This window comes from Drosophila mauritiana, chromosome 2R (assembly GCF_004382145.1).
Source record: "Drosophila mauritiana strain mau12 chromosome 2R, ASM438214v1, whole genome shotgun sequence".
In the NCBI taxonomy this organism is placed as follows: domain Eukaryota; kingdom Metazoa; phylum Arthropoda; class Insecta; order Diptera; family Drosophilidae; genus Drosophila; species Drosophila mauritiana.
The window spans coordinates 1,043,372-1,054,718 of NC_046668.1; the positions used below are offsets into that span (position 1 = coordinate 1,043,372).

The window sequence follows — 11,347 nt, forward strand, 5'->3', positions numbered from 1 at the left end:
CCTTGTCAAAGGAGATCGGGTAATGAGATCCCTCCGTTGCCTTCTATTGAGCCTCCTTGGTCTGTTTAGAGCGCGGGCCAGCCAATTGGCACGGTATTGTTTCGAACAAACCACTCGCAGCCGGTGATAAGTCTTGCTACCTTATTTTGAATAGCCTGGATCCTTTTGATTTGGCTGTCGCATGCCAAGCCCCAGATTTGACACCCATACTTTCAGTTTGATGCTAAGATCTGTTTGTAAATTGTCAGCTTGTTGGCTAGCGACAATTTACTGCGCAAACAAAGTAGCCAGTAGTGCTTCCCCACCTTAGCGCGTAGGCGCGTTCTGATGTCGGTCACATGCTTGGCAAATGTGAGTCTGCGATCCAGAAGGACTCCAAGGTACTTTGCTGCGTTCGGCTGTGGTATGGCGGCTTCCTCGATGTAGACGGTCGGTGGCGTTCTTCGCTTTAAAGTATAGCAGACATTGTTGGATTTACTGCTATTGATGCCAATGCACAGTGGTTTTTTATGTGTTTTTTTTGGCAGAAATTCGAAATGATGACCTATCTTCACCAAATTTGGTTTGTGTTACTCTTTACTTCCCTCAAGATGATTTACAAAGTTTCAAGTGATTTGGTCAACTTTCATATAGCTGCCATATAAACGTTCTGGACGATATGCCATAAAAATATTTACCTTACCAAAGAAAAAAAATTTTGTATCTATATTTAATAGGACAAAAAAATATTTTTACAAAATCTATGATGGGTAAATATCAAAACCGGGTACTTTTGTATTCCGTTTTAAATTGATGTATTGGCTTTTTGTAAATCCGTTTTAAAATAAAAAGGCTAATGCATTGTCGACGATCATTTGTGTGGGCTCAGAAGAGAACAGTTTTCTTTTTATATTATTGATTTTATAGGTGTTACCAGGTGCTTTTAGTAAAACTGCCATGTTCTTTTCATTTCCTTTTTTAGCCGAAACTAAAGCAGCATGCAAGAATAATGGTACAGAATTATTATTTTCATCCGCAAGGTCTGAAGCTAATTTTCTTTTAAGTCGGTCACTAGCCTTTTCATAAACTAGTTTTTGACGACCAACTTTGTTTGGAGTTTTCCAATCAGCGATTATACTAATACTAGATGCCAGCTATTTGAAGTGTTTTTTCTTCAACCTGTCCAACGATCTCTTGCAACCTGGCAAATGTTTCCTTATGTAATCAAAGAAGGACTTACGTTTTTTTATTTACCAATAAAATACAACATTCATTTAAATTATTCTGACCAATATTTTTTAAATATATGCTGCCTAACTGTATCCTCAGAGCGACTATTGTTGCTCCAAATATCTAGCAGCTCTGCATGCCCAAACAAGTATTCATCTACTAAAACGTAATTTTTTCAAAAAAGAACAAAAAGGAGCATATGAAACTAGTTGTATAATATTATACACATGTTAGTTAATAACTTGCCGTTAAAATTCTTTTGAAGTGGTTTGCCATACAAAAGTTTTATTCCACAAAACACCGCTACATTTGTTAAGTTGACTGTAAAAAAGGCACATAAACAAAACACGATACAACTACACAAAAACATATAACATACACAAAAATGTTAGTGTGCTACTGTTTTCCATGACAACACTTTAAACTTTTTTAATTCTCTGAGGAAATATAAACCACAAATGTTGCAAAAAGATTTGCCGCCAATTTTGCCTTACGCATGTTATCGACAATCAGCTGTCTTTGAGAGGTGGGCGATAAGCCAGTGTTTCATAAAAAAGTAAAAATCGACTTTTTTATCTAATTAGACTACCCTAAATATAAAGAAACCATAAATTTTTGTATTCCGTTAAAATTTTTTTTTTGACTTTCTGCCAAAAAAAAAAACACATAAAAAACCACATAAAAACTATGGCGGAATGGTGGAAAAATGGAACATGGAAAAGTTTATTATTTTTTTATTTTTGCGTTATTCATAGGTGATTTCTAAAAAAATAAAATGCAAAAATGTTAAGAAAAGAAAGATCTAACTATTTATGTGCGACTGCAATTGGAAAATGGGCACCCTAGACCATTTTATAGGACATCTAGGACAAATTAAAACAAAAAATTACCACCAGTTTTTGAGATAATTGCACAACAATGGGTCAGCATAGAAACAAGCTGTGTTCGGTTGTTATATTTGAATCCAATTTCGGCTACCCCTCTCATAACCACAATGATCAGCTTAGTAGAACATCGCTTCCCAGCTCAACACAGTTTTGTATGACATCATTCAGTTATTATTCAAAAATGATTGCCTGATTATTCTTTTTTGCACGGCATTCTGCCTGCTACGACGTTTGAGGTATATAACTGTCCAGACAATAAACTTCTTTATTTATTTATTTTTTATTATTTTATTTATTTTTTATGTTTCTGGGACACTTATTATTCTAACGCACATATATAAATTTCAAGCTCACTATATGCATAATTCCTATTCCCCTGTTCCTAAATTGTTGTTTATTCTATGAAGCCGTTTTAATGCAAATACGATTATTACTAGAAATTTAACATTGATGTTTCTCCAAATCTTGTATTTTAGCAACTGTCAGGGTTATTGTAGTCGCTTAAATACATCTTTTAGATATTAGCCATTTTGTGAATAGTCTCATATTCGTGCTCTGGGAAGCCTTAAGCAATATCACGGCTTATTTGGATTAAAAATGAAAACATTGAGTGATTATAATAGCAAAAATAAATTGTGCTGACGTGCAGCACACGGCATTTCAGCTCAAGCGTTCCGGCAAGCGCTATTTTGACCGAAGTAATATAATTCTCAATTGTTGTGGTTTAAAGAGCAATATGATCAAAAATGAACAACGTCCCCTTAATTTTGAAAAGTGTATGAAAGAATAAAAATGGACGTGAATGTTAGAATCTTACTAACATTTTATTTGTAGGTCCGGAATCTGACGATGAGCTCAAAAAACGGTTGGAGATAGAAAAATTAATTCATAAAAACATCGATCAAAATATTAGATTTGATGTAATTGTGAAGTTATCCCTGGCGCCTTACGGATTGGTTAATGACCATTTTAGAAGGATTTTATGGCCTCAGTTGGCAGGAGTCGACGTAAACCATTTAGGACAAGCCCCAACGGTCGATAAGTTGCAGTACCATCCAGAATACAATCAAGTGGTGTTGGATGTTAATCGTTCTTTAAAAAGATTTCCACCAGGAATTCCGTACGAGCAACGAATTGCACTGCAAGACCAACTTACTGTTCTGATTTTGCGAGTAATTCAAAAGTATCCTAACCTGAGGTATTATCAAGGCTACCATGACGTGGCTGTAACATTTTTGTTAGTGGTTGGCGAAGAAATCGCTTTTGCAATAATGGAACAGCTCTCTAAAACACATTTTTCTGAATGTATGCAGGAGACTATGGAGGCCACGCAAAGGCGACTTATGTTTATTTGGCCTATCATTAAGTTTGAAAACCCAGAACTTTATCAGTTCTTGCAAAACTCGACAGTGGGAACTTTGTTTTCTTTACCGTGGTATTTGACCTGGTTCGGACATAGTTTAAGATCTTATAGAACCGTAGTCCGCTTGTATGACTATTTCCTTGCATCGCCTATTTATACATCAATCTTTGTAACAGCAGCGATTTTACTTTATCGATCAGACGAAATTCTAAAGGAGGACTGTGATATGGCATCGGTGCATTGTCTCTTATCAGTGGTATCTTATAGCTTAAAATATATATACATATTCTAAAAACATATTTTGTAGATACCAGAAGATTTACCATTTGAGGACCTTTTAAAAACATCCAGTTCGCTTTTAAATAAGTATAGCCTAACACTTATAGAGAAAGATGTTGAAGAACTTATTTGTCAAGAGTAAGTAAACAATTTCGATAGTACTCTCAAAAATAATTTACTCTTTGTAATAAAAGGAGAAAAAGGAAAACCGATGAATCTTTAATTGTAAAAAGACGTCAACCGGCCACATCGAATAGAATTCCTATCATAACGCAATGGCTTCCAAATATGTTAACAGCAAAGCCGTTGATATTGACAACAGCAATTTCTATTGTAGTGGGTGTATGTGCCTATTATTACAATAATCAGTATTTGGCGGCAGGAATAAGCTGAGTATAAAAGTAACTGAGTATATTGACATTTTAATTTGCTCCTTATACCGCGGTATAAACACATTCTTCCGAAATTCTGTGTTTTTGAGAAGACCTCATTTTAATATATTGTACAATTCTACTGTCACCTAATATTGAAAATTAAATATATATAACTTTATATTTACTTAGTATTTTTTCAAAAAAGAGAAAGTATTAGTATTTTTCAAACAAGAGAAAATACTATAATCGAGTTCCCCGACTATCAGACACCCGTTACTCAGTTAGTGTGAATGCGAAATATCATTTTTCTGGGAAATCGATAGATATGGGTGAATATAATGAGAAAAAATATAAAAATTGTTTAAAAGTGCGGACGTGACCGTTTTTGTGCCTTTTGTAGGTGAAAGGATGATCACAGTATTTAAACCAACATATAAAAATCTAAACCATTTTCAAAAGTGTGGGCGGGGCAGTTTTTCCTAAGAAAATTAACATTGCATCGACTTTTATTCAATCTTGGTAAGCTTCACTCGTAACTCTCATAACGCGATGTTTGGCGATGTATTCGGTTGCTCTCAAAAATTGTAGTCTGCATATACATCCAAAATTCAAACGGACGCGGAAACAAACGTTTTGAAACATAAACCTATCCGCTTGAAATAATTTAGAGAGACTAAAGACAACGCTCCCAAATTGTCCATGACTCAAAAATAAAGTTCTACCGAAGTGCAATGCGTGGATACTGTTGTGCACTTCGGCCTGCAGTAAAAGCCGCTGAGTATGCTTGGCACATGTAAGTAATATAAATTCGGGTGTCCACTAGAGGTTTCCTCGCCGCAGTCTCCGATATTAAGCCGGTTGACCGATGATGCCCCTCGCACGGGGGACAAGGGTAGTAAGCTCACTTGAAGAGTTAGGACGATTATGGTGGGAAGATGACTGTCTTCCTTGGAGCATCTGGCCTAGAGACTCAGAATGCTGTGATCAATATAAAAGATTAACGACAGAGTGTCGGAGTTGTTTGCTTATGAGCGATGGCTCTTTATTATGTCAATGTCCAAACGAACTGCTTACAAGCTAACAGAATGAGAACTTCATAGCGGCCTCTGCAAATGTGCAGAGCTTTTGCCGGCTATGTGAAAGCTTCCGGTCAAACGCTTGGTCAGCAATTTGGCCGGTGCTGGAATACGGACGATCGGTCCGGTTAACTTAGTTAACTACTCCCCCTTCAAGATTGAGGCCGCCCTCGGCCGACCTTATTTGATCGAGGACATCCGTCAGTTGGGCCGCGGATCTTTTGGCCCTCGTGGCTCGTAGGTAGGTTAGGCCGACACAGATAAGAGCGCAGACAATTACTCCCGCAATTAGCGCTATCCGACTCAGTCGGCATCCATCGACTTCTTCTCCGAATTTCCTGATTTGCTCCAAATTTCTCTCACTCAAGCGGTGAAGATATGGGAGACTCAGGATCTCGTGTTTCACAGAGATATTGAGGACAGGAGAGTTAGCTACTCCTGGTGCCTTTTTCTGGATCGTGTTATGGTTCACAAACACGGTCTCATTGACCATAGCACTATCGGTAAACATAATCAGATGCGTGCCTGTAATGTGGGTGGTAGTTCCACTATCCACGCGCACGAGTGCTGGTCTATCATTAATAATGATAATCCCTTCGTCGACATAGGTGATAGGGTGGAGATTGCTCTGTTGCGTATCGCAATGGGCCACTACTCCAGCATGGAGTTCTCGGGCGCAAGAGCTCACCGAAGATATTTGACAGAATGTTGCTCCGGGTGACATGGAGCAGTTTTTTACTGTACGGATTCCTCCATTGCATTCTGCCACCATATTGTTTTCTAACCTCAGTATGGTGTCATGGTGAGCCACTGGGAAGACGGTGATCTTGTTACAGGTCATCACGATCTTGGGGAATTTTATAACAAAATACAAAACGTTAAGGGACTGTAAAACCTTTACGGACGCAACGGACAAAATTTCCCTTATGGGGGTGTTGGTGGGCTCCTCGCCCCAAACATTCTCCAAGTCTGCATGGTCCAGGAAGATTGGACTAACTACATTTATTTTTGCAAGTGATATTGTGAGCAAAAGGTTCTGCAGTTCCATGACAATGATCCTATTGCGTGTTAATAAAGTTTCGAAAAGGTGTCCTGTGTCTACTTGCTTCTGTTTTGAAATTTTTAAAAGCTCATTAACGGTGTCGGTAAGTTCATTAATTCGGACTTGTGTTTTGGTGTTAATTTCGATTTGGCTGTTGTGTGCATCAATAAGTCTCGCTTCGGTGAACTTAATGTTCTCTAAGTCTTCGGCGTCAGGTGTCCCTGCGACAACCTTCAACACAGTTCCCAAGAAGTCAAGGCTCCTAGCCACTCTGTGATGGACGCTCAACGAGTCGAGCATGTCACGAAGGTGAGCGATGTCAATGCTCAGGAGCTTCTTCATATGGGATTCAGGGAACATATCGACCATGCCGTTGGTTTCGTCAATCACTCGCCTATACTCGGAGAGGTTAGCAGAGTGTCTGACGTAGGCATATTCCTCCCATACCAAGACTTGACCGTCGATGACGGGAATATAATTTGCATGGGTATAATCTGTGACTTGGGCTGAAGCCACTGCCAGGAGACAGAGTAGAAGCGTTGTAAACGACCTGTAATATGCGTGGTTGATTAATAAATATTCGGAATGGAGTTGCCCACCACCAATAGACAAATAAGATGAAGCAAATTAAACTCTAAAAGATTAAGCCGCGTGGCTATGAAGAATATAAGAAAACTTACGCCAAGTGGCTATAGGAAGCAAAAAATAATGAAACTTATGCCAAGTGGCTACGAATGAAGAACCAATGAAAAACTTATGCCAAGTGGCTATGAATGAAAAACGGATAAAAAGAAAATCCGGGTGAACCGCAACTGGGCTCTGTTAGTGTCACTTTAGGTTGTCCTTGTGGACCACCCTCCCTTTAATTAGGACTGTGGTCCCCAAGTCCGCCTCGACAGTTCTCTCCTCGCATAAGGGAGTGAGTTTGTTGCCTAGTCGTCTGTTTGACTTTACTAGGACTTTATCGCCGACCTGGAAGACTCTGTTCCGCCGAGAGGAGTTTTCTCGGTTTCTTGTCATGTTTTGGGCATTTTTGATTTTTTCCTGGACATCACTTTGTAGCTCGTCCGGATCTGCCCGCATGACCTCGGCCGGTTTCTTGTTAATGACAGAGTGGATGGATTGGTTATATCTGGCTGCTGCCAGCAAGATCAACTCCACCGTGTCATTTATGCCTTTATCGATTTTTAGGCATCTAGCGAGCTCGAGCAACGTGCTGTGGAAGCGTTCCACCTGTCCGTTGGAGACGCTATGGAGGGGCGGTGCATTCGAGATGCTGACGCCGAAATGGTTTTCCAGCATGGCCGCTATTGTGTGCGATTTCAATGATGGTTCATTGTCGCAGTAGATGGCTTTAGCTCTTGGGAAAACATTCATAAGTTGAAGTAGCGGTGGTTTTAGATCCTCTATGGTTCTAGATTGGATCGGCTGCACCATGGCAAATTTCGAAAATTTGTCCACACAGGTGAGGAAGTATTTCCTATCCGTTGAGAAAATATCGACGTGCAATATTTCTCCAACGTGGCCCGGGATTGGTGTTTCACCGAGCTCCTGTTTCCTTGGATGTCTATCATACTTCGCCCTGGCGCAGGTTTTGCAATTGGCGGCAATCTCGCTCGCCAATTTGGTCATCTTGGGGAAGTAATACTCGGAGAGTACTTGCTTCACATTCTCTTGGGCCGACCTGTGAGCTCTGTCGTGCTCTGCGGTGAGGATTTCTTTCCTCTCCCCAACCGCGAAAATGTCGGTGACCCTTTTTTTACAATGCCAGAACTTTGTGGCCGGAAATTGTCGGACCACCTCGTCTTGGAATTGTGCCAACGTGTGAAGGTCACAGTGGAAGGCATTCACACCATTAGGGATAATGGTGTTGGCGAGTTCTTCCAGCAAAGTCTTTTTGCATGAGAAGCCAATCGCGTGACGCTTCTTATTTCCAAATAGAATAAAAGTGCGTTTCCAAGGGGAGCGCGCTTCTTCTAAAACTATTTGGTTCTGGAAGCAATTTACAGGTTTGTCCGTAGACTGAATTGTGTATGTGAGCGAAAGCTCACTGTGCACCGTGGCCGCGCACGACTCGGGTTCCTGGTTTTCAACAACGTTGAGTTGTTGCCTCGAGAGGGCATCCGCAACGAGATTATTTTTTCCGGGCTTGTAAAAAATTCTTGCGCCGGACTCATCGATGCGTGCCTTCCACCTTTTGATTTTGGCGTTCGGATTGGATTCCGATACCGCAAACGTCAAAGGTTGGTGATCGGTAAAGATGTTTATCTCTTTGACCGCATACAGGTAGTGTCGTAATTTGGCTAGCGCCCAGACTATGGCTAATAGCTCCCTTTCGTTGGTGGCGTAGTTAACCTCTCTGTCACACAATGTCCTAGAGATCATTGTAATGGGGCGTCCCTCTTGGGACAACACTGCGCCAATGCCGTAGGCCGAAGCGTCTGTCGTTAGATCAAACGCTTTTTTATAATCCGGATATCTAAGTATGACATCTTCCGACGCCAAAATGTTGCGAAGTTTCTCGAAGGCACGTTGCTGCGCTTCGGAAAATTCCACTTTGATATTCCTAGACCTGTGTCGGCTAACACTTCCGTTCTCGCCCTTCAGTATGTCTGAAATGGGCCTTGCTATTGATGCGAAATCTTTGATGAAGCATCGATAATAGCTGGCTAAGCCCAAGAATGACCTCACCTCAAATACATTTTTGGGTTCCGGAAATTCCTTTATGGCCTTAACCTTTTCTGGGTCAGTCGCCGCGCCATTGTTGGTGACGATGAACCCTAGGAAGCTCACGCTTTTCTTAAAGAAGCGTGACTTCTCTGCAGATATTCTCATGTTGGCATCGTACAGGCTCTTCAGAACCCAATCTACGTGCTTGACATGCGCATTTTCATCCTCTGAGAAGATGATGACATCATCAACGTAAACATAGCAGAACTTGCCGATCTGCTCTCGCAGAATATCGTCAATCGTTCTTTGGAAGATGCTTGCAGCATTCCTGAGTCCGAATGGCAACCTTCGGAACTCATACTTCCCTCCGTTTACCGAGAATGATGTCTTCTCACGGTCGCGTTCGGCGAGCGTGATTTGGTGATAGCCAGACTTCAGATCAAGTGTCGTGAAGTACTTGGCCTTGCCGAGATTCCCTAATATCATTGAGATATTTGGCATAGGGTATCTGTCTGGTACAGTTCTCTCGTTTAGTTTACGGAAGTCCAGTACCAAACGCATTTTTTTGTTGCCTGCTTCGTCGGTGCCCTTTTTGTCTACGACCCATATTGGGTTATTGTAGGGGGACTTCGACTTTTGGATTATGCCATTTTTCAGCAGCTCCTGGATTTCGCCATTGACGAAGTCAGCTGCTCCCATAGGGTATGGGTATAATTTGGCATAAATGGGCTCCTCGTCGGTCGTCCGGATGGTTGCTACCACCGACGTATTGTAAGGGAGAGCCTCATTAGGATCAGCAAAAGCTTTTTTCCTATTCCCAAGCATCTTCAAAAATGCACCCTTAATCAAGGGCGGTGCGTCAGAGCAATCTACGTTGGTAAAATTGACATCGGGGCAGGTGTGGAAGTCAATGCGCTCTGTTTCGGAGCCCCATTTGAGGTGGCCGGAAGCCAGGCAAAGCGACGCGCCGGCCTGCTTTAATAGGTCTAGGCCAATGATCGCGTCGAAGGAGGTCAGATCTGGTAGTAAGAAGAAGGTAGCTTTAATGTTAAAAATAGACACAAAACATTTTTTTGTGATTGTAGTCACACCATGAATCGAATGGATTACAAATGGGGACTCTACCGGGCGAACGCCTTTCAACCCCTTAAATGGTCGGATGAAATTTTTTGACGCGCCCGTGTCAACCAGTAGTTTCATGTCAATCCCCGCTACTCTTCGTCTGATGACGGGTAGCAGGGATTTTCCCCTAAAAAATTGATGGCATCTGAGTCATACTCTAGGATGGCATCATCGTCAACTTTAGTCGCTGCACTGGAGGCCGCGGTGGCATAAGCCTTGTCGGAATCATCTAAGGCCGGAGCAACATGGTTGACCCTTTGCCATTTAGAGGGGGCCGAGCGGCCGGACGCGGCCGGCTTGAATTTTGGGAAAGCCGGGGCGTGGGATGGCTGTACTCTGGACAATGAGGGATCCACGTCCATAGGCTCTGGTGCGCCTTCACGGGCCGTTCTGCCGCTTCGCGGAGCAGAGTGCACTTGTGTTCTGTGTTGCCTGGTAAAGTGCGGGTTCCTCCCGGCACTTCCCTGCGGCCCGGTTTGTGTGGGGGCCTGCTGGCGCTCTTGCGCTTTGGGAATTTGTCTGCGATCCCTATCTGCGCAAACGAAGTTGCGAAGGTATACCTCTCGTGGTTGGATTCTACCTCTTGCGCCAAAGCGAGGGCTGACGGCATGTCTTTTGGCTTTGCCGCGAACAGCACATCCGTGAGGTTGCGCCTGAGCCCCGAGACGAAAACTCTCAAAGCATCATCCCGGAATTTCTCACATAGGATCGCCGCTGCCGACGCTTCATGTGACATGGTTACTTTGTTGGTCAACAAGGTGAGTTTTTTCTCGACCTCGTCATAATATTGAAGGAGCGTTAGGCTTCCCTGTCTGAGGGTGCCTAGCTCTTGTTCAATAACATGTATTGGGCGTTTATCACTGTATGTGAAATCGAGGCGACTTATGATCGCATCGAAATTGAGTACGGTCCCAAAGGACGCAAGAACTGCATCAGCAGGGCCTTTAATTTTGCTCCTGATGATGACCACCGCCTGATAGTGTCGCGAACTATCTTCATATTCTCTAAACATATGGTAAGCCGCATTTGCCGCTTGCCGCCAGGAGACGTATGTCTCCTGGGTTCCCATAAAGTCTGGGAGACATTTGACGGCATCCAATGTTTCGCTACAACTGACCTTTCCAGTGATAATTACTGGTTTGTAAATCTTAATCTGGGGAGTTTCGGCTTGCGCCGAGGCAGTCCGTATAGCCGCGACTTGACCGGCAAGATCCTGTATTACATTACGTAATTCGTTCTCCCTGCGTTGACTGTCAATAGCCTGATCTTGTAAAGCTTGTATGATAGCCTTAATTTGCTCCGTTTCGAGCGACATTTTATATGCA

General features: G+C 42.3%; 1 protein-coding gene across 2 annotated transcripts; it reads left to right on the forward strand.

Moving 5' to 3' along the window:
* Positions 1 to 2,550: 2,550 nt before the first annotated feature.
* LOC117135627 (TBC1 domain family member 20) lies at positions 2,551 to 4,296 on the forward strand. Of its 2 annotated transcripts, none has more exons than XM_033295998.1 (4): positions 2,551 to 2,872; positions 2,931 to 3,715; positions 3,767 to 3,876; positions 3,933 to 4,296. In XM_033295998.1, the coding sequence occupies exons 1-4, from the start codon at positions 2,833 to 2,835 to the stop codon at positions 4,129 to 4,131; spliced, it is 1,134 nt and encodes a 377-aa protein (XP_033151889.1). In that variant the 5' UTR covers positions 2,551 to 2,832; the 3' UTR covers positions 4,132 to 4,296. The 2 variants fall into 2 exon arrangements, with proteins under 2 accessions (XP_033151889.1, XP_033151890.1); XM_033295999.1 differs by having other exon boundaries at positions 2,931 to 3,712.
* The last annotated feature ends 7,051 nt before the right edge of the window (positions 4,297 to 11,347 follow it).